General features: G+C 39.4%; 1 protein-coding gene across 2 annotated transcripts; it reads left to right on the top strand.

Moving 5' to 3' along the window:
* Positions 1-8: 8 nt before the first annotated feature.
* On the top strand, positions 9-27710 carry LOC124133978 (short transient receptor potential channel 4-associated protein-like). Of its 2 annotated transcripts, none has more exons than XM_046498587.2 (23): positions 9-204; positions 2193-2315; positions 3757-3870; positions 5218-5278; positions 6299-6372; positions 6850-7009; positions 7851-7961; positions 9174-9236; positions 9868-9930; positions 10871-10993; positions 12400-12533; positions 14026-14105; positions 14696-14756; positions 15569-15627; positions 16254-16309; positions 17144-17189; positions 17907-17990; positions 19337-19427; positions 19782-20025; positions 20903-21015; positions 21975-22123; positions 23104-23170; positions 24234-27710. In XM_046498587.2, the coding sequence occupies exons 1-23, from the start codon at positions 103-105 to the stop codon at positions 24354-24356; spliced, it is 2301 nt and encodes a 766-aa protein (XP_046354543.1). In that variant the 5' UTR covers positions 9-102; the 3' UTR covers positions 24357-27710. The 2 variants fall into 2 exon arrangements, with proteins under 2 accessions (XP_046354543.1, XP_046354542.1); XM_046498586.2 differs by having other exon boundaries at positions 10856-10993.

The raw sequence follows: 27710 nt of genomic DNA, 5'->3' as shown, positions 1-27710 counted from the left end.
CCGGGTCAGAAAGGCATTGCGCATGCGTGCAAAAATTACCCGCCTGGAGTTAGACCATCTTTCATATCATTTGTAGGCTGGGTATTTGCACAGCGTAATAAAATGTTGCGACACAAAAGTCAGAAAGGCTTGAGTAGAAAGTCTATATTTCAATCCTATGAAAGCTGGCAGTATACCGGTATTGGCTACACCCGGATAAGCCAGGTTTGTATTCGGCGAAAGCCTGGTAACTTTCAGAAAATGAACTTCCTGCGGGAAAGAAAGTAAATTCACTCAGATATGGGCGAAATTAAGGATCTAACTTTATAAAGTGTGTTATGTGATAGTTCTGATTATTTTACTTTCATTTAAATTGCTGACAGTGATGCTTCTTGGAAATACCTACTTTTTCTCATATGTTCTTTTATTGAAAAAAATCCATGTCCACTGTTTACTTGTGACTTGTCCTTTTGCCCTTTTCATTCATCAGATTTTATTTTGGAAGCATCAGCTGCAATGTATCTCATGTCAGTAATAGTGACAGACAACTTCAGCAGTACAGCCCATGCTGTGTTTTCATTGATAACAATCTTGTTAAATGCATACTGGAACAGAAAGATACCAGTTGTCCTCGGTTGATAATGCTATTGGCCTTTAGTTTTCCATCACATCTGAACTTCATGTATACAATACATGATACTTATGCCCTTACAGATCGGAGATAATAAGACAATCAAAATATTAAACCACATTTGCAGTGTCTCATTCCTTACACTTATTTTTGATATTTCAAATGGGAAGCTGCTCCAAGTATTTGTGATGAGTACCTACAACTGTACAAATAGATGTGCAACATAACCAATTATTTGAGACATTGACTGGTGCACCTTTTGAATTCTGCGCTACAACTACTCATGAGGACGATCTCTGCTGCTGTGATAGAAATTGACTTTAGTCCTATATAGTCCGTGCCAAACTACCCAATAGTTTAGGTATCAATCATAAGGACTAAAAATGTTAGTTTCTATTGCTGTGCTGTAGGTCACATGTCACTAAGACAAGCCGGCAGTTTTTGTGAGAATCCTTCAACTCAAATTTCGGAATGTTAGCTCGAAGAGCTGACTGACTGAACTATGTCCACACTGTTAAACTTAGTGCAAATGTACCTGGTCATGCTTCATCGGCTATGGAAAGGTGCAAAATGAGGACAAACAGTTACAAAGATTTACAGATAGCCATGATGTCTTATTACTATAGTCTCTCCGACAATTACGAGGGATTCAATGCCATTTTTTGTGTTCTGTAATCTGCTTGATACTAAAGACTGAGCCGATATGGCACAAACTGACAGTGAAAACAGCTCCAGGTGTCAGGCATTAATTCACAAGATCACATGAACGTGATTGCTGGCAGTATTTAGTAATTCATTTGGTGGTTTCGTGAAAAGTACTACTGAAGCCTTTGTCAGATTTTCAATATTTAGATATTACTGAACATATGTAGTGAATGAAAGTGGCTTGACTGGATTCCATGACATGTCCCACGGTAGATAGAGATTGTTTAATCAGTGTCATTGGATGTGTACAGCTTCAATAAATGAATATCTAATAAACTGCATTCTTGTATCATAATGAAATTACTGAATTGAAAAAAATTATTATTAAGGTTCCTATTTGTAATCCCTTTAATTACGTTGAAATGAAAAGCAAAAATATCTTGAAAATAATAATGCTTTCGTCAGCGGTGCTTGCTGTAAAATGTGAGTTCGGCCTTATGGCAATATGGACTTCTAGTGTTAATTCTTGCTTGTCCCAAGAGGTAACTAACACAATCTGGTGGTCAGGCTCCCTGACTTGGTTGATGCATGTCATTGTATCCCCATTGTGTGGATCAATGCTCATGATATCAATCACTGGATTGGCTTGTCCAGACTTGATTATTTACAGACCGCCTTCATCACTGATATAGCTGAAATATTGCTGAGTGAGGAGTAAAACATCAAGGTGTTAATTCTTAGATAAAGTCAAGACCATTTGCTTTTCTATATGTAATCGATGCTCTGAAATCAAGTAGTAAGAAAAACTTTTATAACTCATTGTCAGTATTAAGAGGTACAAACTCCCAAACAGAATTTTGGACTAAAGTCCCATGTCTTGTGATACATTTCCTTAAATACCTGAATAATTGTTTGATTCCTTGCATCCTTCTTTCAGCTTCCCCCACACATCTTGGGGAAGATTGGAGAACAACAGGAAGTGGCGGAACTTATCCAATCACTTGACCAGTACAGTGTACAACTTGGATTTGACTGTGATGAATGTCTCAAAAGTCTTAAGGTAACAGTCTCCTTGACAGAGTATCTGTTATATCCAAGGAATCCCTGTTAGACCCTGATAGGCCAGAGACCAAATGTGCTGAATGATAAACTGTCTGAAGGCCTATAACCACAATCCATGTTTGTTAATCCAGAAGACTCGTGAAGATTTCGGGGTAGAATAGGTCTTCAGGAACCCATGCTTGTGGTAAAAGGCGACTAACAGGATCGGGTGGTCAGACTCGCTGACTTGGTTGATGATGCATGTCATCGAACCCAATTGCGTGGATTGTTGCTCATGATATCAATCACTGGATTGTCTGGTCCAGACTCGATCTTTTTACAGACCGCCGTCATATAGCTGGAATATTGCTGAGTGCGGTGTCAAACAACAAACCAACCAACCAACTAATCTGTCTCTTTGAGCATATGTACTAATAAAAAAAACTAAAAGAACAGCCACTTTTTCATGACAGATTAACTATACACTGCTATAGTCATGAAAAAAATAAAATCAGGTCTTCTTTAACTTCTGAGGGGGCACGGGTGGCCCAGTCGTCTAAGGTGCTGCGATTCGCTGTGCAGAGTTGCGTCCCTTGGGCACGCCAGAAACCTATGATTGTGGGTTCGAATCCCAGTTCGCCCCGATTATGTTTCTAGGTTTGTCAGCACCATACCTGTGCTCATGGCTTTCACCGAAGTGGTAAACGTCTGAGACCTGCATCACTTTCGGCTTTCCTCCCACATTAAGCTGACACGCCGTGATATAACCATGATAACTGGAATACTGTTAAAAGCGGCGTTAAACCCAACTCACTCACTCACTTTAAACTTCTAACCACCTACATGGTCTAGTGGTAGAGCGTCTGCCCAGAGATTGGAAGGTCCGGGGCTCGATCCCTGGCCGCATCGTACCTAAAGACGTTAAAAGATGCTACCTGTTGTTATCCTGCGTTCGGCATTAACGGACTGGTCGGCTCGGCGTCGATATACTGCGTCCGAGTGGGGTATTCATGTTGACCTGTGACGTGGTATCTCAGCATGCTCAGTGAGCTAGCACTATAAATCGGCATCAGTCCAGACTAGTACAAGCAGCCAAACATACACACACACACGTGCATGCACATCACTATATAAGTGCAATAATCTTGGATGCGACGTTAAACCCAATTTCACCTCACCTCACCTCACCTCACCTTTTAACTACTTTTGAATAGTATAGTTCAACATAATGTTTCAAGTCAAGGAAGTGTGAGGTTCAGAAAGAAATTAATTTTTCCTTGCTGTGGGTGTGACATTTTCGGAGAACTTAGTTGTTATGGGTTTTGGTGTCATACTGTGGTTATCTATGGGTATAATTAATCCCTTTTTCGGCGACCACTGTGGTGATCTTGTATCTGCAGGACTGCTAAATGAGGCTGACACTTACTCCTTTATTGACATCTTTGTTGCCTTGCTTGCAGAAGCTTCTTGGTAAGCTGATGAACTTTGAACCCAGACGATCTCAGGATGAAGGTCCCCAGGACCAGAAGCAGGACAAGTTTGCCGTGGAGTTCTTTGAGCTGGGGGGAGTTGACGTAAGCTTTGTTCTCTTTGGTCTTTGCGTCCTCTTAGACAAAGCCATTTTAGTGCTAAGGGTGCAGTCTGTGCCATAAACTTTTGTGTCTACAAGTTGGAACCTGTCACTTGACATTATTTTCAGTAGATCTTTGTGTAAGTGTATGGGCTTTTATGAGTAAAAGTCACTAGACCAAAAGAAATTTGACTAGATTCATTCTTCGGACGACAACCAGGGTTAGAACTGAACTCAAAAGCTTAAGAAGCCTGGGTAAAGATAAAATGTCCTTAAAATATTAAGACAATGGGGAAATTTGTACTAGCTTGAAGGAATTTGTATGAGCCCCAGGCTAGTGGGCTAGTGTTATGTTCTAACCCTGAACACTATGGCTAATGTCAAAGACTGGGGGTGTACAGATTCACTTAGCTTATATCGTGAGGTCGAGTATCAATATGAAGCCTTACGATTATGTACATGTTGTATGAGCATGACATGAAATTTAGTAGTTTTATGCAAGTGGACCCAGGGCTTGTGACACTTTTCACCATGTTCACTTTTCTCTTCCTGTATTATTATGGAGAAATAACAGGGTTTGACAAGGCCACTGGTCCGTTAATCCAAGACTAGTGAAAATCCATGGGGACTAGTTTCATACCAAAATCAAGATATTTTGCATAAACCACTAGTCAAAAAAGAGCTCCGGGCTAGTTGGATATGACCAGTGGTGTCTATCCCTGAGTGATGAATCTTCCTGGCGGAAAGACAATCTTCCTGTCATGACAGGTGAAATATGTGGTCAGTACCCCATGGTTGTCACAAGTAGAGCTGGCAAGAAGGGGCATGTGCTCAGTGTCTCCAGCATGTCCAGTTTACTGCTGATGGTGTCATCAGATGATGTTGATCATTGCTCATGCTATCAACCACTAGTTTGTCTGGTCCACATTGGATTGTGACAGGCCTGTGTTTTAGCAGGATTCCAGCTGACTGGGACATGAACGGCATTACTTTACTTCACTCTCAGTTGTGGGGTTTAGCAAGATCAGGAGTATCGTCATGTTTATTCAGGGATGAGAATCTTCCATGGATCCGCAAATTTTAGTGACCACAACTTGGTTGAAATCGGATTGCTTCCCCTATAAACTCCTCCAGATTTTGGACCACACTCCATTGCAAAGGTGTTTCAGCTGAAAAGGAAAATATCCATTCTCATCCCTGTCTATTTATCATGTTTTATTACTTTGATCAGCATGATCGAGTTAAGGATCTTACACTGGGTAGCACTTCTATTTACCCCCAAAAGATCCTGCATTAGGTTCAACAAAGTGTTTTGTTTCTTAGCCTAATATTCAACATCATTGTGCCCTAGGTGCTACTGCGATTGCTTATCTTCGGCTCGCTCTTCCCACACCCAGTTAGACATGGCAAAGGTAAGTGTGAGTTGCTGATTAGGACTGATGCTACACAAGAATTGTAACCAGTATTGTCAAGGATTGATCCGTTTATGGCCTATGTTATTGATTACCCCCTGTAGCAGGGCAGAATAAGTCCCCTTGCTTGTTGTAGCACCTGATTGCAGAGGATTGGGTGGCTGTGAGACAGGCTATGAGCCACTCATTTATTTATGGACCAAACAAGGTCATTTAATGGCTGCCATGATTTGATTATTGCTGACTGGGGCATAAAACAACATTCGATGTCACTGAAATGACAGATTTCAGTAATGCCAAAGATAGATTTAGATACTTATAAAATCATTAAGGAATTGATCGATCATGGACAAAAATAGTTTTTTATTCCAAAAGGATACAGGATTACTGTCATGACTGTCTCTGTAGTGTAGTGGATGGAGCATCTGCCCAGAAAGTGTAATGGTTGTTGGTGTGATCCCCTAGTTGCATCTTACCAAAAGACATTAAAAGATGGTACTTGTTACCCTGACTGGTGCTCAGCGTTAAGGGGATAAAAGGACTGGTTAGACACTACAGTGTCTGAGTGGGGTATCCATGTGGCATGGTATCTCAGTGGGCTAGCACCATGAAAGCACCATAAGTATGGACTTGTACAAGCATCCACACACGTGCATGCACATCGATATATGAATATTCAAAGCTTGAACACAGTGTTAAACGCGATTTCACCTTCCACAAGACCCATGAAGATCTGTGTTAGAATAGGTCTTCAGCAACCTATGCTTGCTATAAGAGGCGACTATGCTTGTCGAAAGAGGTAACTAACAGGATCGGGTGGTCAGGGTCGCTGACTTGGTTGATACATGTCATCGTATCCCAACTGAGTGGATCAGTGCTCATAATATCAATCACTGGATTGTCTGGTCCAGACTCGATTATTTACAGACCACTGTCATATGGCTGGAATATTGCTGAGAGTGGTGTTAAACAACAAACAAACAAACAAAACCTTCTACCTCATGTTGGTTGTTTCTGCAGTGATCTGGGAATCTGAGAGAATGCTGCGGATCAAAAGTCTCGTCTTGGAGATTCTCACCAAGATCACCACAACTGTAAGTGTAACACTAGCTTTATAGTACTGAGATGGAAAATGACTTATTGGGATAAACATGTCCTCCCATAACTGAAGATTTCAGTGAATTAAATGAACACAACAGTGTCATGAAATTGTACATTATCTTTTGTAAATGGTATTATATTAATCATCTTCAACAAACTTGTCCTTTGATATACATTGATTGGTTGGTGTTGATACATTACCTTACTATTGAGGCAATGCTGAAAAATTTGGTTTTAAGTTTGCAACCAAACCTGATTAAGTGTCCACATGCATGTTCAAAAGCACATTACCGTCATGGGAACTTGTGGTCAGTTAAAACCAACTGTTCATACAACTGACAGTATGGTAATAAATTTGATTATGAAATTTTCAAAATGTTGCAGAAAATCTTTCTGAATGCCTAGCATGACATTTAGCTTTAAGTTATTCAACGTGTGTGAAAGATATTGTGACGGTTGTTATGTTTCAGAGTGTTGGTGAGAGAGTGACCACCGAGCTAATGAGAAGTGACGACACACTCAACTACATCTTCACACTACTAGCACACCAGAAAACATTTGTCAATGCTTGTCAACTCATTGAGGACATGCTACAGTCTCGTAAAGAAGTGCTCGACTTGCACAGAATAAGTAAGCAGCTTACTGTATCAGATAACACTGAAGCAGGTTTTGTGTGATGTTGTGTTAGAATGCGCGTAGAGTTGAGTAGAATTCGTCATCATTAACCTATGCTTATTGTAAGAATTCACTGAAATGGATCCGTGATCTGGCTCTGTGACTAAAATCATGTCATCATTCACAATGGCAAGGATTGGTGCCCAGGTTTGACTGGTTCAGAATCAATTATTTCCAAGTGTCCTCATGGCTGAAATATTGCTGAGTGCTGTATTAAACAAGAAATGATAATTATTTTGAAATGTTTGACTTGTTTTGAATTAAATGTTAAGTAATGGAAGATGGACAATGAAGCATCGTATTCCCTCATTACGTTTATGGTGTTTGTGAATATGTATCTGACTGTCCTCTGTGGTCTAGTGGATAGAGTCTGTAGAGTGTAAGGTCAGGGGTTTGATCCCCAGCTGCGTCAAACCAAAAGATGTTAAAGGTGGTACTCCTTGTGACCCTGCCTGGTGCTCGGCATAAAGGAGATATAACATTTTCACAAGGACTGGTCTGCTCAGAGTCCGTAGACTGTCAATGGCATATCCATGTTAAACTTGCATGGTATCTGTGGGCTAGCGCTAGTATATAACCGGCATTAGTCCGTATTATTAGAAGCAGACGCATACTCACATACATGCATGTCTGTTTATACATGATACAAGTGGATTTATCTTAAGCGTGGTGTTAAGCACCATTTCACCTCGTCTTTATGTTATTCGATGGAAGTGGAATTAAAACAAAGGATGTGATTGGACCTTCGATGTCTGTGCGTGTTGGTAACGGTGCCTGATATGTTCTGTTTTTGCAGCCAACTTGAGAGGGTTGATCAGCTGTCTGGACGATGTTCAACTGGCCAACTTCTGTCGTATTCTTGCTGTTGTGATCTCAGATTTAGATATTTATGAAAACAAATCCTCATGTGAGTAATATTCTTTTTTTTCTGGACAATAATAATCTTGGAACATGAGTTATAAATATCTGCAGGGACATGGGTACAATGTTTACAGATTACAACTATGTGGGGATTCCTGCTGGGCCCCCAGCAAGCTGTGCAACTGACATGACTGAGACTTTGTGTCTAGGTTTGTCAGCACCATAACCGTGCACGTTGGTTTTACCGAAGTGGTCAACATCCAAGACCTGCATCACTAAGGGCTTTCTTCCCACATTAAGCTGACACACCGTGATATAACTTGAATACTGGTAAATACTGGCAGTGTTAATGCCAACTCACTCACTCACTCACTAGTAGATCGGGTAATCAGGCTTGGTACCCTGACAGCATGGACCATTGCTCTCAATATTAATCACTAGATTGTCTGGTCTGGACTTGATTATTACCGACTGCCATCATATAGCTGGAATATTGGAGTTCAGAGTTAAACAATAGGCACAAGAAACCTTTCATTTTCACACAACTCTGTAAGGTAAAAAGAATATGAATATGAACAGTTTACTGGTCAGACAATTTCAATGCCAAAATCTGTTTTTAGAACTGATTAATTGTGACTAAATCAATAAATGTAACACTCAACATTTGATAGGGACACTGAGATATATAATACTGTTACATAACATGAGACCCGTGAAGATCCGGGGTAGAATAGGTCTTCAGCAACCTATGCTTGACTTAACAGGCAACTATGCTTGTCGTAAGAGGCGACTAAGGGAATCGGGTTGTCAGGCTTGCTGACTTGGTTGATGCACGGTCATCGATCACAATTGCGTGGATCGATGCTCATGATATCAATCACTGGATTGTCTGGCCCAGACTCGATTATTTACAGACCGCTGACATATAGCTGGAATATTGCTGAGAGCGCCGTTAAACCACAAACCAACCAACCAACATAACATGATAACTTATTGAACTGTGTGTAGATGTTTAATCAAGTTGAAATGAAGCTGCATATGGAATACTATTCATATGACAACATATCCCAGCAATCAGTCACATTCAGGCACCACCAGGATACTCTCAATCCCTATCAAAATTGAGTAGTATATATGCCTATGTGAAACTGTATATCATGATTGTGTAAGTGTCTTTTTTTACTATATCGATAAACCTTTAAGAAAGTGAGCTTTCGGCATGTTTTACAATATTTATTTATGGATCATTCTGTTTCAGTATTTGCTCAGAACAAGCAGAAGAGGAGTAGAGGGTTTGTTAACCTGAGAGACATCAACCAAGGCAAGTAGTTGTGCAGTTAATGTTCATTGTCATGTGACTTTCTGTTTGTGATGTTACTGTCTTTAGGTCTAAAAAACAACGATTTCAAGCTGGGTTTTTTCTCTTTTGTACAACCCTTTATATCTTTTGCAAAATCCCAAAGAAAAAATTAAGGAATGTTTTTGATAATTATTTCGTCCATCACCCAAGCATAAATGCTTACAGGTTTTTTTAAATAAACAATTGTAAACCAGTTTATAACAAAAGAAAGACCTAAGTTTTTTGTCAAGACTGTCATTGTCAGCTTTTGTTGTTGGTGAAGACCATTATTTGTATGTAAGAACATGTATCTCGGAACTTACAATTGAAAAAACTAGTAATTTAGTCTACTTTGTGGTTAAATCAATGAATGGGAGCATGTATTTTTCCTGTTTATGAATGTATTCTCTGTCACTCATGATCAATATTTGTTTACAAGATAGTTAAAAAAATACAAAGTTGTCTGTGACTTAGGTCCAATTTCCTGAGTATTAACACCGTTTTTGTGCTGGTGGTGTTAAAACACGCGCTCGTTCACATGCATTTTACTGTTATCTCTTTTTCACAAACTTTGTAATGTTACAGATGATAAAGTTCTCTTGCTTTCTTTCAGAACTATTATTGGGAATTCCAGAACTACTTCCTCGACTTGTGAAGCTTGCCATTGCCAAAGAATGTAAGTGCAGTGAAAATCTAAATTGTAACATAAATATATTACTCAAAAGAAGTTAAAAAAACATTGATTTTTTTTCATATGACTATAGTTAATTTGTCATTGCACATGGGTATTGCAACATACTGCCATTCCATTGTGGGGAATAGTGGAACGTTTGAAATATGCTACTCAAAAGAAGGTAAAGAACACCCAATTTCTTCCAACTTCATGCCATGACAGATTAACTATAGTCATCTGGAAAAAATCAGGTGTTCTTTAACTCTTTTGAGTGGTATATATATACATATTTGAAGCTTCTGGGGGTATTCATCAAGAACAGTTAATGCTCAGTGCCAGGAAACCAGTTTAACAATACTGTCCACTGATTGGATATCAACGTTTGAATCATCATTAATGGATAGTGAAGCTGAAGCTTCTTCATTTGATGCATGGTCACTATTTTATTCGAATCCAAAGGACGTGGAGTACTTGTAGATGTGCTGACTAAGACTAATAGGTTTAAGATCCCATTCAATTACTCATTCTTTTCACAACATTAGAGAACTTATATTAACTTTGTTATGTTGCTTACTGTTTTAAAGACCACTGATTTATCAAGACCTTCTCAGAGGCCGATATTTGGCTCCAAGTCTGCAATAGGTGTCAGAAAAAAATCTCTTCATGTAGATTTAGAGTTAACTATTGTTCCACTAATATGAGACCAATAAATGGGAAGAATCTTTAATGCTTAGATTTGCGTTCCATAAATACATTGTTAAGAATTCTCTGAATTTAACATGTTTAGCAAAAAATGAATTTGTCCAATTAGCCTGCCACTATGCCAGGGGAACTTAGTTTACAGTCCTAGATAAGTCCCTGAATGTGTTACTGTTTACCTGTATGTTGTGTGGCGTGTGAACGTGTCAAATCATCTAACATGTTACAGATCTGTTTCATGCAGATACTCCCCGATACCGAGGAATGGTTAGCGAGCTGGACTGCTGGATGGAGTGGATTGAGAACCAAATGGCAGACGAGTTGTATGAAACACAGACAGTTGATGACTTCGAGGAATACATCGGAGGTAAGAAGACTCAACTATTGATTATCACTTCTTCTTTTTTGGTGTTTGAGTAGCCTAGCCAGTGTCCGAATTAACTGCCCGCCTTGGCTGGTAACTTTTCTATCTGGCTGCGTAAATGTTTTCTCCTGTCTGACTGTCAGATAATTTTAAGACTACTTACATATTTAGTTTTATTATAGCTCCTTGTATATTCTCATGTGATTGTTTACATTATTCGACAGAATCACGATGTGATTTGTCTCTTATTTTTTCGTGATTTTTCAGTGTTTATAATGTCTCAATCTGTAACTTTGAAGATGGGCAGGCAACATTTATGGGTCACCTGCCTGGCTGTCTTGTGGGTTTTAAGATTATTTCAAACACTGTGCCTAGCTGTTAAAATGTATTCTCATCTTGCCGAAGACCCAGGTTAAATTCCCCACAATGCAATGTGTGAAGCCCATTTCTGGTGTTGCACCCACCAACCAACCTATTGCTGGATTATTGCTAAACGACATGCCCACTCACTGTTGTTTTATGTATTTTCTTGGAAAATTAGCTCAATGGCAGGAGGTAAAATACAGACATGGGAATTTTCCTCGGATTCCCAGAATTCAGGGATTTTTCCTCTCAGAATGATGTAAAATGCACTTACTTTAATCCTTGTTTTTACAATTTTCATGGAGGACATGCCCCCCAACTCCCTAGATTGGCCATGTTCCTCCAAAAACAAGTTTTGCTGTTCTCATGTCTGAAAATAAGAAGTAGTTTGAAGGATGAATTTGTGACGTTAAGTTCTTTGAAAAAAACAGCGTTTTGAATCTTACCGGATGTATGACAAGTTTTTTTAGATCAAAATCCAAGATATAAAAATGGCAAAATTCTTTGAAAGTAAAGAGCCACACCAATCTACAGCAAGTCTGATAAATATCTGCAAACATGTTTTCAATTCGAAGAAATCAGTAAAAACCTTTAATAAAACTCATCCATACTTTTCAATTCATGCTTTGTGCAAAATATACGTATGAACTTTGAAAGTGTCAATATGTAAACATGAACTAGGACTGCTCGGCCATGCTTGTTGGGGAGCATTGATTACGTATTCTGAATTATGAAGTTAATGTTTGAATGAAATTTGATTCTAAAGTCTGTTTACAAAATTATTAACCCCGTAAACAGTTCCATTTGATGAGGATTAAAGTAAATATGACCGTTCAAGATGAATTTTGTTTGAAATAATAATGTTTACTTTTCTTGCAACCATATTTCTCCCTCTTGTCATGTGATCTGTCACTGCTACGGACACGCACACACACACACACACACACATGCACACACACACACATATAAAGTGCAATAATCTGGATGCGACTTTAAACCCCATTTCAGCTCACCTTGTATTGAAGTGGTGTGTATGTGTGTTGCAGGTGTGTCTGAGCCAACCACAGAGGGTGGATCTCTCATTCTACAGCAGGGCTTGAAGATCACAGAGGAATTGGTACAGAGAGTTGAAGTAGTCTATGTCCTAGGTTTATTCCTACTTGGAAAACACAGAAAAAAAGTGAGTTGAAGAAAAAGGAATTTACATGTTTAAATTTTCCTACAGTGTTTTCTTGGATGCATGTGTTGTTGAGGCATTTTGTGTGCCAGTATTAAATATATTAAGTATTCAAGTCAGATCATATTCCAGGACAATTACATATTCAGGGATTCAAGGCAGTTCATATTCCAGGACAATTACATATTCAGGGATTCAAGTCAGTTCATATTCCAGGACAATTACATAATCAGGGATTCAAGGCAGTTCATATTCCAAGACAATTACATATTCTGGGATTCAAGTCAGTTCATATTCCAGGACAATTACATAATCAGGGATTCAAGGCAGTTCATATTCCAGGACAATTACATATTCAGGGATTCAAGGCAGTTCATATTCCAGGACAATTACATATTCAGGTATTCAAGTCAGTTCATATTCCAGGACAATTACATAATCAGGGATTCAAGGCAGTTCATAATCCAGGAAAATTAACGATTGTTTTCTGAAGTGCTCTAAGGATTATTTTCAAAACTTTTAATGACAGGCAAGAATGTTTTATCAGGATTTGGTAAAATCATAGAAATCATGGAAATGTCTCCAGCAAGATTGTTGAATACTTGGCCGATTCCTGGTTGTTGTTGTTTTTAGCCTATCCTTGTACTTCCCTGATTGAGGAAATAGTCATTCGTTTTGTCTTTATTCCCAATGAATGAGGTCTGTAAAGATGGAATACTGGTGTTTTGTTTATTCCCAATGAATGAGATCTGTAAAGATGGAATACTGGTGTTTTGTTTATTCCCAATGAATGAGATCTGTAAATATGAAATACTGGTGTTTTGTTTATTCCCAGTGAATGAGGTCTGTAAAGATGGAATGCTAGTGTTTTGTTTATTCCCAATGAATGAGGTCTGTAAGGATGGAATACTAGTGTTTTGTTTATTCCCAGTGAATGAGATCTGTAAAGATGGAATACTAGTGTTTTGTTTATTCCCAATGAATGAGGCCTGTAAAGATGGAATACTATTGTTTTGTTTACTCCCAATGAATGAGGTCTGTAAAGATGGAATACTAGTGTTTTGTTTATTCCCAATGAATGAGGTCTGTAAAGATGGAATACTAGTGTTTTGTTTATTTCCAATGAATGAGGCCTGTAAAGATGGAATACTAGTGTTTTGTTTATTGCCAATGAATGAGGTCTGTAAAGATGGAATACTAGTGTTTTGTTTATTCCCAATGAATGAGGTCTGTAAAGATGGAATACTGGTGTTTTGTTTATTCCCAATAAATGAGGTCTGTAAAGATGGAATACTAGTGTTTTGTTTATTCCCAATAAATGAGGTATGTAAAGATGGAATACTAGTGTTTTGTTTATTCCCAGTGAATGAGGTCTGTAAAGATGGAATACTAGTGTTTTGTTTATTCCCAGTGAATGAGGTATGTAAAGATGGAATGCTAGTGTTTTGTTTATTCCCAGTGAATGAGGTCTGTAAAAATGGAATGCTTTTTACAGGTACAACGGAAGTTAGCCGACCTGAAACTGGCGCCTGGTCTCAGTGAATTGTTTGACCAGTTCATCTGGAAATGTCAAGTGTAAGTATTTACATTCATTAGAACAATTGCCCATAATTGTTTTCCAAACTAGATTGTTTTTATTAAATCTGAAAATCTTGCAATGAAGTAATGTTTTTAATAGTATGGTTATTTGCATACTTTGATAGACACAGTCGGCAAGAATTATTGATAAGATAATCATTTGACTGAAGTACTGACTGAATTCACTGACATGCTATCGCCTCCATGGTCTAGTGGTAGAGCGTCCACCCGGAGAACGGAAGGTCCGGGGTTCGATCCCAGGCCGCGTCATACCAAAAGACGTTAAAAGATGGTACTTGTTGTTACCCTGTCTGGCGCTCGGCATTAAGGGGCTAAAACAAGGACTGGTCGGCTCAGTCAGTATACTGTGTCTGAGTGGGGTATTCATGTTAAACTGCGGCATGGTATGTCAGTGGGCTAGCACTATAAATCCGCATCAGTCCAGCAGACTAGTACAAGCAGCCACACAAACACACATGCGTACATGCATGTCACTAAATAAGTGCAATAATCTTGGATGCGAGGTTAAACCCAATTTCACCTCACCACTGACATGCTATGATTTTAAGGGTTCATTTTTATAACAGGAACAGGTACCACAGTCGGCATAGATTGAGGGGTCATAATGCAGCCTGTGAATGCAGTCCGGTAAGTTATTGACCTTGTTTCAGCTGTTAACATTGTCACAGCTTCCTTGTAATTAATTATTGGGGGTCCCCTGGCCCCCTAGTTTTGTAGGTCAAGGTAAAACCTAGATCAGGTTACTGCATGGATCAGCACATATAGTGTCCGGGTGGATGAGACAATACTCTGTCGTATGCAGTAACTGACGGTCTTTCAATACTTTATTTACCTGCAGTGCAGAATATTGTGGCATATCTAGGCTCAGAGGCCAATGTTCAGCCCCATGTCTGCTGCAAATGGGGACGGTGGGGTAGCCTAGTGGTTAAGGCATTCGCTCGTCAAGCCGAAGACCTGAGTTTCATTCCCCACCTGTGTACATTGTGTGAAGCCCCTTTCTTGTTGTCCCCCCCCCCCCTGTGATATTGCTGGAATATTGATGAAAGCGGCATAAAACCATACTCACTCACTCACTGCTGCAAATGTTTGTAAATATTCCAAAATTGGAATTACAAATTTCATGTATTTCATAATTTATGTTATGCAGTAATAACTAATGTTATGGTCCTGTTGAGGTGACTTGTTTTTCACTGACCAATTTAAGCAGATTAACAACCTAACATAATTCAAACTTCCCACAAAGGGCACTTTCTTAGTTTAGAATCCTAGATAACTCCCTGATAGTGTACACTTGAGGGATCTGTTGCAGCTGTTTTATAGACACTGAATTGTTTCCTTGGTGATAATATCTTTCAACATTGAATAGCTTTTCAATACTGTTTTCGTTAAGCTGAACTGTAAAACATGCTTTCACTAAAATATTTCTAATTGTATTCCAGGAAGTTGCATTGAAAATCCAGTTCCTGAGACTTGTCCACAGCTTCTGTGATCATTCAGAGTGAGTTGCTACAGCATGTCACAGTCACTAACCACGATCATGAGGCAGTGTAGTACCTGATTAACAGTTTCAACATCTGGCCCCCTGAAGATCCGGTTGGTTGGTTGGTTGGTTGGTTGGTTGGTTGGTTGTTTAACGCCGCACTCAGCAATATTTCAGCTATGACGGCGGTCTGTAAATAATCGAATCTGGACCAGACAATCCAGTGATTAATATCATGAGCATCGATCCACGCAATTTGGATCGATGACATGCATCAACCATGTCACCGAGCCTGACCACCCGACCCTGTTAGTCGCCTTTTACGACAAGCATAGTCACCTTTCACGGCAAATATGGGTTGCTGAAGACCTATTCTACCCGGAATCTTCACTGGTTCAATCACACTTGGGAAATAAATACTCTTGGGTGGATACATGACATGACCTAGCTGAACGTGTGTCATACCCTGAATATGATGGTTGCTCATGCTATCAACCACTGGTTTGTCGAGTGGACACTTGTTTGGACTGCTAAAATATAGCTGAAATATTGCAGACTGTCATAAAAAACATTTCTCAAAACATGCTCAACACGCATTCCAATGATTTGAGAGTGAGAGTTTGGTCATATTTTCTGTCTTGCAGCTACAAGCATCTACTACTTTCCAAAAACGAGCTCAATGAAGTAAAAAGAATCAATGGTAAGATCTTCAGGTGCTTTTCTGAGTAATCAATCTGAAACATCTTTTATTTGGAGAAATGTTTCCGATTACCATGTTTGAACACATATTGATGAAATAGTTGTAGCAGATGAAAGACGCATGGAAAGTTTGATAACAGCCGTTAATATTTAGTCACATCACCATACTTCATGGAACTATGTACACCATCCATCCACTGTGTTGAAAATAACAGCTCTTTGGTATAGTGATAACATGTGTTTTAGAGCATCTAATGAACTGAGACTGCAACTCGCTGAAGTCAAATCAAATTAAGCCTGCTTTGTGCATGAACGTTTCACAAATGCTAACCCTTCCCTTGCTTGACTTTGAAACTGCGTACCTGCTGGGGTGTGACAAGACAGTTTGGCGACAGAGGGCTTTCCTCTGCCATTTTTATTGCTTATTGCTTCAAATGGAAGCGATTTCAACAACTTAGTTTGAATTTGTCAGATTCTGTAAAACAAATGTCTCTGCTTCTCCATTCAACACAGGGAACGCTGTTTTCTTTTGTTTTGCCTCCTCTGATCATCTGAACGGCCATTGTTCAGTAGTCAGAGAGCTCACGGGCAAACACGCTCGTCAGCTAAGAATAGTACTGTTGCCCTTTGTTTTCACAGGGATGGAGGAAATAATGTGATCACTGACTTATTGGTTATGATATATTTTAACATATTTATGTGCTATAACAGTAAATGTTTTAAGAAAGCCTAACCTGCTGACAACTCACATTTCAGTTGGCAAGCAGTTTGGAACACTTATATTAAGAACACATCTGTACAATTGAACTTCAATATGTTTGAATTTATTTTTCAGCCAAAGCTGGTTCTTTGGCTCTGCCATCTCTAGAAAACGTAAACAGGTAAGTATTTCACTTTGTCTGCCCATTGGAGCCGCCTAGTCTTATACTGGATACTATGCCGATCTAACAGAACTAGTAATGGACTTTGTTAAACACTTAAACATGTTTCATGCTATCCAATGGTGGTACAGATATTGGTTTACCGATTGTTTTTTATGACAAAATTCTATTATGGATCACATAAGTATAAAATCAATAATTACAACAAAAGAATTGATTATCGATTGATGTTAAATTATCAAATATCTTTCTCAGATTTTGAGGTTGTTTCCCAACACTAGAGTTGGTCATTCAAGGCACTGAATGAAGGTTGTAAAGAAGTCAAATCACTGGAGATTTTCCATGTAATTTGTATGCTACATCAGGGATAGAAGAGGGATACTTATTGTTTGTGTGCCACAAGGCACTGATAATTATAGTTAGGTGTACCCTTTAAAGTTTTAAGTGTGCTAACTAGAAAAATACTTTTCACAGAAAAAATGAAAAAGGTTCATTATGTGTGTTCATTACGCCTTTGTTTGTCCAGTATACATTCTCACTGGCTTCGCATGATAATAATCGTCACAAGGTAATCTCGTTACAAAAGATAAAGGAGTAATTTGTTAGTGTGTCTCAGGAACTCATTATAATCATGCTGTTTTAATCGTACCCTGGACACTTTGATATAAGGAACATTGTCCCTGAATGAAGTAGTGACATGTGTCGTGTGTTCACCAGATCCCTCATGTGCCGGGGTAGCAAGGGTCTTCTCACAAAGATTGTAGAAGTCATGAAGAAGGAGCCTACGACGTCTACATTCAGGTTGGTACAACTGCTCCATCATCACAGCCTGATGAATTGTTTGTTTTTTAGCCTCACATTCGCCAACACTATAGCTATATGCTGGTGGCCTGTCGTGTGAATAATCAGGTCTGGACGAAACGAACCAGTGATTGATATCATGTACAACAATAATAGGATGCACATCAACCTAGTCACAAAGCCTGACCATCAAATCTTTTAACATATACATTGTTATACCTCTATTAAGAATCTTGCAATTCCATTGGTTAATCCGTACGTGACGAAACAGTACTTTTCAATGTAGACCCAGAAATAATGTGACTGACACTGACCTCGAATATTAACACGTCACATGATCAGTACTGACCTGTCCCATGATGATTATTGACTCGGCTGCTAGAAAACAAGATGGTGTCGGGTTGGGACATTTCGTGGTTCACAGCTAAGTAACTGAAATGAAACAGGATGGTTTGAAGACTTCATAGCCTTTAAAGTGAATTTTGATGTAACAATACAAAAGATTTCTCCTGACGAGGTCAGTATGCGAATACAAGGACCCTCGGATCTGACCCCTTCAGCGGTCTGACCTCGGGGTCCTTGTTTTCACATGATGACTTCGTCAGGAGCAATTATTTGTATAATGGTCAACATGCAGTTTACCGGGCACAGCCCGATCTCTAGCATCCCCTCAATTACCACGCTATAGTGCCACCGCTGTCACGCTTTACCGTTACCGTGCCTCACGCTCCGGTGACTCTCGCTTCACGAACCAACACCCCTTTTTGGTCTTAGGGAAACTTACACGACTTTACAATCAAACACCCCTTTTCGGTCTTGGGGAAACTTACACGTCTTTACGATCCAACACCCCTTTGCGGTCCTTAGGGTTAGCTTGCTTTGGGCAAGGGTTAGCCATAAATTCTTACCTTTTCAAGCTTTAATCCGATTGGTTGGTCATGTTGACATAAACAGTGGCGGGTGTGGTTTCAAGAAAAGATGAATGGGAGAGCGGACCATGATGTCAAATGCATGGGCAATTCATTGTTTACTGAATTACGCCTGTGTGTTAATGGGGTGCTAATGACAGTTAAACGAGCACTGATTACATGTGATAGCGCCTGTGGTCCAGTGGTAGTGCGTCGGCTAACTAAGTCATTAATTAGCCACCCGGTGAGCCGGCGAAGCGTGTTCAATCTGAAAGAGTGCGCCCAGTAAAGTGCACGATAATGTGTCTACACATCTTGAAATAGACAGATATTGTTTTGGAGTCTGATCTTAATGAGAGTGGGCATCTTTGTGGATGTCATTCAAGTGGTGAAGTGGCACTATGTGGCTATGTTTATTTACATTATGTATGTTACCAGGTTCTGGCTTGCCCGAGCTGTGGAGAGTTACCTGCGCGGTGATACATCCTACTGTGATCAGGTCTTCCTCATGCGGAGGGGACTACTTCAGGTGAGTTGGTGCCACTGTTACAACGTAGTACATTATCTGTTCATAGCAATATATCCGATAGTTTCAGGGCAGTTGGGTAGCCTATTGGTTAAAGTGTTTGCTCGTCAAGCCGAAGACCTGGGTTCCATTCTCCACCTGGGGACATTGTGTGAAGCCCATTTCTTATCCCCCGCCGTGATATTGCTAGAAGTGGCGAAATACGATACTCACTCTGAAAAAGTTTCTGACACACAGCACTGTTTCCGTAGAGTAATTCGTTTTCTCCTTATATACAATGATACCAATCTTGTATGCACTGATTGACTCATGAGTTACCATGGAAACATATCAATGTTTGTTCTTTTTGTCTTCCAGCATGTTGCAACCAACATAGTCGAGCATGAGATTCGCCACAAGGAGATTCTGCAGAGCAGTTTTGACTTGCTTGGGGAGTTGGTTAAGTTTAACATCGAAGCATTCAAGACGTTTGACACGATCCTCAATACACAAGCCAAGTTAGACAAGTTTGTAGCAACGGTCAACCGGAACCTTGTTGACTCCAACATGTTCATCAGGAGCCTAGTCTTATCTCTAGAACACTTCACAAATGAAGATAACGGTAATTATTAGTTTCTTCATTTTGCACTGAAGACGAATCATAGCTGACAAAATACAGTTTTTTTTAGAAGTATATGGAATATTGTAAAAATTTAACCATGCCTTGTGTGAAAGTGGTGGAAAGTTTAGTATTATTGTAGAACTGATATCACTCGAAGTATGTGTTGATATTTTAGTGTTTTCTTGTGTATGCAAGTGGGCAGTTTGTGATTCAATGTTTGGTGGTTCAGTCCTGGGCACTAAGAACAGTGCCAACACGATCGTAACTCTAGGAGTCATAGCACTAAGGTCACGTAGTGGAACGGGGGGCCTGCTTTAACCTCCCTGCATTACGGGAAAATGGGGGCACGGGAGGCCCAGTCGTCTAAGGTGCCGCGATTAGCTGTGCAGAGTTGCGTCCCTTGGTGGCGCCAGAAACCTATAATTGTGGGTTCGAATCCTGGTTCGCCCCGATCATGTTTCTAGGTTTGTCAGCACCATGCCTGTGCTCGTGGGTTTCACAGAAGTGGTAAACGTCTGAGACCTGCATCACTTCGGGCTTTCCTCCCACATTAAGCTGACACGCTGCGATATAACTGAAATACTGTTAAAAGCGGTGTTAAACCCAACTCACTCACTCACTCATTATGCAAAAATATTGTTCATAGTCCATATACACAGCACCTCCGGGGCGGTTGGGTAGCCTAGTGGTTAAAGGGTTCGCTCATCACGCTGAAGACCCGGGTTCGCTCATCACGCTGAAGACCTGGGTTCAATTCCCGACATGGTTACAATGTGTGAAGCCCATTTCTGGTGTCCCCCGCCATGATATTGCTGGAATATTGCTAAAAGTGGCATGAAACCATTCTCACTGACTCATTCACTCACCCTGTGTACAGGGGAGTATGCCAAGAAGGACTGCAAGCTGTTGACGTACATTGGCAACTTCCAGAGACAGATGGAGTACCTGTACAAGCTCATCCATATCATCAATGTCCAGAACCTCACACAGGTACTGTGTTCTCCCGCTACAATAGAAGCTTAACCAGTAGGAGAACTTGTTGGCAGAACACAATAGATAGACATGTTGCCAGTTGCCAGTAGAAGCAATGCCGGTAGACAGGAAATGAACCTGTGCCAGTAGACAGGAAATAAACTTGTTACCAGTAGACGTGATAAACTCACAGAGCCACTAGGCAAGAGATACTCACTGCCAGTAGACAAGGGATAAACTTGTCAGTAGACGTGATAAACTTATTGATGGAACAGAATTATCTTTGAAATATATGCTTGAGTTTTTATTATTACAATATTTACTAATTTATTGGGGGCTATGGGGTAGCCTAATGGTTAAGCGTTCACTTGTCACGCCAAAAGTCCGGGTCTGATTCTCCACATGGGTACATTGTTTGGGGCCCATTTCTGATGTCCCCAGCTGTGATATTCCTGGAATATTGCTGAAAGTGGTGTAAAACTATACACACTCGCTAATATCAGTGAAATGTTTTTCATTGTCAGACAGAAGTATGTTTAAAGCATTTCCTCACTGTTTAGTTTCTCTCATAAACTGATAAACATCATACAGGTCTCGCTACATTTTTAGTTTATTATGTTAAGACTTTATGACAGAATAATATTCTGCCGCTGATGCTTTTATTTTTTAATTTGTATCTAATTGTTAGTATTTCAGTACAAGTTTCACTCATGAAATTGTTTAAAATCATAGTAATGATCAAGAGCTACATGTTGGTTTGCCTGCCTGACAATTTATAGCTCCTCTAAACTTAATATATTTAGACATTATGGCACCTATGTTGTTTGTTTATTTTTTTACAGTCATGAACTCTACGTTTGACCAAGTGCCTACATTTTTAAAAAACGAAATAAACAGCACCTAAGAAGCCATTGATTTTGTTTGTTCATCTTAAGTTTCCATATGAGAGTTAGTCATGTTTCCTCCTCAACTTACAGGAGAATGTGAGCTGTCTGAACACAACGCTTGTCTTTCTGATGTTTGCCAACCAGAAGAACAAGCTCCCCCAGTATCTGCGCGCTCTCCGTGATGAGAAGGATGATCTCCTAGATGTACATGGCTCAAGCTCAGTTATGCAAAACTTCAGGTTGGAACAGTTTGTTTGTTTGTTGTTTAACGCCGCACTCAGCAATATTCTATCTATATGACGGCAGTCTGTAAATAATCGAGTCTGGACCAGACAATCTAGTGATTGATATCATGAGCATCGTTCTACGCAATTGGAATACGATGACATGCATCAAGCAAGTCAGCAAGCCTGACCACCCGATCCCATTAGTCGCCTCTTACAACTAGCATAGGTTGCTGTAGACAAATTCTTCAATGCGTATCAATAACGATATGGAGATCCATTCACATTAGTAGTTATAACAGTGAAAAGTTCAAACATATTTTCAGATGATTTGCTGATGCTGTATTTGTTGACGTGACTTCCCCCAGGATGTTCCGTGTACCATTGATTGTCCCAGACTAGAGACTGCTGCTATTGTGCAAGTGCTGTCCAAACTATTCATGGACTTGTTCTGTGTTAGAAATCAGCACTTCTCCTATAGTCCTTGCCAAACTGCCCAATAGTTAAGGTATCCCTCTCACCAAGGGGGGGCACGGGTGGCCCAGTCGTCTAAGGCGCCGCGATTCGCTGTGCAGAGTTGCGTCCTTTGGGTACACCAGAAACCTACGATTGTGGGTTCGAATCCCGGTTCGCCCCGATTAGGTTTCTAGGTTTGTCAGCACCATACCCGTGCTCGTGGGTTTCACCAAAGTGGTAAACGTCCGAGACCTGCATCACTTCGGGCTTTCCTCCCACATTAAGCTGACACCCGCAATGTAACTGGAATACTGTTAAAAGCGACGTTAAACCCAACGCACTCACTCACTGTGTTAGAAATCAGCACTACTCCTATAGTCCTTGCCAAACTGCCCAATAATTAAGGTATCCTAAGAACAAGTAGAAATTTGCCTTTTTAAGGGTTTTGCAACATGTTATCATTATAAGGACAAGTGGGCTCAAACTGTTAGTTTCTATCACTGATGTTCTGTGTTTTAAGATGAGTTTGCCTGTTTCAGGGATCTGTTGATCTTCTGGCAAGATCACTATCTCCATAAAGACAAAGACTGCAGTGCCTTAGAGAAGGTGAGGGTTCCACTCACTGTTGGTTTTTCTGTAGTGAGATGTAGTGTTCACAGATAACATTCAGTAGGATTTTAGCAGAATCATTATTTTGAACCAAATTCTGTCGATATGATTGAGGGATATATATTACTGATTTTGTCTGAAAATCATTGCCCATCATTTAAACTAGATATTGGCCTTGTTAGTCATTTTCAGACACAATACAACCAGTTTAAATCTGTTAATCCATTGGTTTTGCTAGCAATAAAAAGGTTTACAGATTTGGAAGAGTTTGGGTGATAAGATCTAATGTGAAAGATTAATTGTTTCCATCAATGCCATGAAGTCAGACATGCGGATACGGATTAATTACTAAGTTATTCCCTGCCCAAACGAAGTTGGCAGGGGATATTGAAATGGGTTCTGTCCGTATATCCGTGTGTGTGAGTGCGTCCCAAAATCGTTTCCGGAGCATAACTTAGAAACCGTTAAATATTTCTCTATGAAACTTTGCATGTCTGACTCATGCTGAACTGGTGCCTTTTGATATTTAGCACTTTTAGAATTTTTTATTTTTTACGTTTCCATGGCAACAAGTTGGATTTAAGATTTAATATAGGGTGGGTTCACTTATGGAGTATAATTAATAAACTGTTGAATATTTTTTTGCCAAACATTGCATGTCTGTATATAAAGCACATACTGCACTGGTGCCATTTGATATTAAGGAGTTTTAGATATGTTTATTTTAGAATTTCCATTGCAGCTATTTTGACATGGGCTAAGAGAAATGTTGGGTCAGTTACCTGGTTTTGGACCATAACGTGTTAAAATGGGTGAGGGATATAGATGACTTTGTCGACTATACGCTTGTTCTTTCTTAAATAAGAAAGTTTAGTAGGTGGTGGGACAGTTATTTGTTAAGGGTTCACTCATCAATTCCCTACATGGGTACAGTGTGTGTCCTCTGCTGTGATTCTCCTAGAATATTGCTAAAAGTGGCTAATTGCCCAGATATTCTTAATTGCCTGAACTTTAGGGTCCGGACGTTTTTACTGACCATTTCTGTTGTTCCTGCTTGCAGAGTTCCCGGATTAGTTTCTCATACTGGAAAAAGACAGTGAATATGTTGGTGTCTGAGGACAAGTCCCAGCCAACAGCAGTGCTACATTATGTGACGCCATTGTCAGGAGACCGAAATAACTGACCTTGACCTTGGCTTCCAGTCTCAAATCCCCGCCAATAACGGTACAATTGCTGTGATGTTCATTACAGGGAGAAACTGTCGGTTGACTTCAACTTGCTTCCGTATCATATTTTCACAGGTGCTTACAAGTTGAAATTTCAAGGGAGACTTTTGAGGAGCGATCCTTGGATTTCACTTTTGAGGAAAATTGGTTTCTATGGTTATTGTTTTCAGGGTTGTGCAAATATGTTGAAGATATTTTTTCCCCCAAACCAGCCAAAAAAGCCCTCAGTTTTGGCTAGTGCTGACATGTTCTCCTGAACAGTCAAACTCAAGTCTTTCAGATTTTACACAAACTCTTGAGTGTTTACGGAGGGAACTTGACACTGCCACTACAGTCACAGTGACTGTGGATGGACAAGGCCACTATCTACAAGCACAGCAACTGTGGATGGACACGGCTATGATCTGCAAGCACAGGGACTATTGGAAACTATTCCCAATTGATTAGAGGAGAGTGCAAGCAACAGATCTGTTCATGGGTTTCTGACTATTTATGAGGATTTGATAATGATGGAATCCTTTCTGGATGGTTGCCTTGTTCATACTGGAAGGAATGGGCGTTTTATTTCGTTGCCATGCAAACCTCGTATTGATGGTTACGTTTGGATAGCCACATGTTCAGAAGTGATGCTGCATTGATTCAGAAGTTGGTTTGTGCTGACATTTCAGAAGACCAACATGAAACGTGTTTCAATGACCAGAACAAATTGTGTGGATCGTACCTGAATATGTCATAGTATGTATAGCGATGGGAACATGGCTTCAGTTGCCATGGTTACCTATGAGACCTTGTTCTTGGAAGTTAACCTCATCAGTGCGAGTTCGATTGACGGCAGGAATGGAATGGTTTCTTGATTATTGATATATTATGAACTGGACGCCATAGGGTATGCAGTTTTAACTGGTACAGGCATGCATGTGGATGGCTATCAAGTGTCTACAAACAGTTTGAAAACAAGGTTTTACTTATTTATGCACAAGATGGATTCAGAAAATTCTCCATGTTCATGCGGACAAAGGAACTGTTCAAACCGGTTTTGTATCTTTAGGCCTAGCCTGAATGTACAGTGGATGACACAAAAAAATTAAAATGTGTAAATTTTGTACATGTGTAAATATTTATTGTCATGTCTGTGTATGTTTTTAAACATGTTGACTATGTGTTGTGCAGTGTTGTGTTTGTACTGTGGTCTCATTCCATACATAATTTAGCGCTATGACTGTCTATGGAATGTTATTCAATACTTCAGAAATATCCAATGATATCATTGAAGTTTTACACAAATAGTTTGGCTCTTTTTTTTCTTGCATTTCCACGGTTACAAGTTCAAGTGCTAAGAGAAGGGTAAGATTAGTTTCAGAGCTAATAATTAATAAGATTGTCCATACCACAAAAAAGAAATTCTTGAATTGAGCCACATTATTCTGGTCTGAAAATGGAATATTAATTTATGTGCTATGTCAATATTTGAAACATGAAAAATCCCTTCTCATTCAAGATTTGAAACAAATACTATCCCCAGCATAAAACCCAACTTCCTAACTTGCTGATACGGCAAAACTGAAACAACTGGACACGATTCCAAATGCACTCAATTTAGTTTCTAGGTAGACTTTAGCCATCAAGAAATTCTCGACAGCCAAGGTGTAATGGTTATGTGAAATGAGACCTGGTTTGATATGAATGAAAGGGTGGAAGGAGCGATGGTTTGTGTCTGTTTTATGATCTGCACGAATTAACTTCATTGACATGTCTGGGAGATACTTGATCTGAGTGATTATTGTCTGAAATGTGGACTGTTTTACTTGCCCTTAATCTTGAATCAAATTACTGTTGGCCAGATTGCATGTTTTCTTGTATAAGCATGACAAGTAATGAGCTTTTGTTTGTGATATCAAAATGCTGATTTCTCATATTTGACCTAGGAATTAAATAAGATGTAATGTTTTAAGGAAATGACTGTGAATATGTTTTATCTGTGGTATTTACAACATATTTATGAATGTTTCTTTTATCAAAATGTATGTATCCATTGTACCTTACATAGTATTTTTATTGTAAGTTATGGAATATTTTTTATACAAACTATATATTAGAAGGGCAAAATTTAAAGCAGTTGTTAATGTTAAATGTTGTTAGTATTATGAGCTGAAGCATTGGCAATCATGGTTTGTGAGCCTAATGTTGATCAGTCCGACAGCCTTAAACAAAATTGTTTCATCATTTTGAACTTCCAATGAAATTTGAAATTTAATCGTGTGCGGGAATTCTATTTCCTGTTTCAAAATTGCTGTGATGGTTTAACATTGACACACATGCTGCAGACATTTCCTGTGTACAACGTATGAAGCCCATGTCTGGTGTCCCCTGCGAGTATTTCTGGAAAATTGCTTAATAGGCATAAGACCCAACTCACTAACTACTAATCCATGATTTGGTTTTGTAGTTGGTTTGTCTAATCTTGCTAACTGAGGCTGGAGAGGTCTACTGCCATGAGCCTGTACCTGAGACATGAGACTAAAGCAGTAGCGTGACCCTGATGTGTGGGCCTTGGTATTTCACGCCAGTAGTCAACCAGCTGGAAAACACTGATTCTTGATGCAAACTCAGTGACAAACATACACATTTTTTTACATGAGCATATTCTAAACTGAAGACACACGGCCATGAGCAAACAGTATATTCATTATTTTTTCGAGCTCCGAGATATAGCTATCAAGGGATGGCGACTTTGAAATAAATATCAAGCATGTTTCTTTGTTTTTTTATGAACTCTTTCTGGTCTACTAGAACTACAAAATATGAATATTTCATCTTGGGTAACACTTGCTTAAGGGTATTCTCCAGCAGTTTTTCTTACAAATCGGCTGTTCACATTTTTGCATTAACAGTGTTATTAGGTTATTTAATTGCTGTTCCTATTGAGTTGAACATTATACAAAGAAAACTAAAGGCAATCATGTTCAAATACTCAACAATTGTCATGAGGTGAAGTGGTATTTAAGCATGCTCTGCTGAACTGCAGAAAAAAACACCCAGATACCATGATGAAGGTAACAGAAAAGGTCAGCATTAAAAGTACCGGCACTCCATTGCATGGTGTCTTATCTGACGGTCTGTTGCTGAAGTAGGTTTGTGGATGGAGAGAATGTACGACGGACGGATGTGGCATGCAAGTTTTAACGATGTATGAATGGTATATATTTTAATGTTTATGCTGTCTGTACTGTTACGTTTTAGATAGGTACTGTACAGCAAAGAAAAGCCTGTATCATACAAAAAAAAGTAAATAAATTTCTATTGTAACACAA

This window comes from Haliotis rufescens, unplaced genomic scaffold, assembly GCF_023055435.1.
Source record: "Haliotis rufescens isolate VD_foot unplaced genomic scaffold, xgHalRufe1.0.p SCAF_17, whole genome shotgun sequence".
Lineage (NCBI taxonomy): Eukaryota > Metazoa > Mollusca > Gastropoda > Lepetellida > Haliotidae > Haliotis > Haliotis rufescens.
Note: the sequence above shows the minus strand (reverse complement) of the source record. Positions and strands in the feature narration are given on the sequence as shown.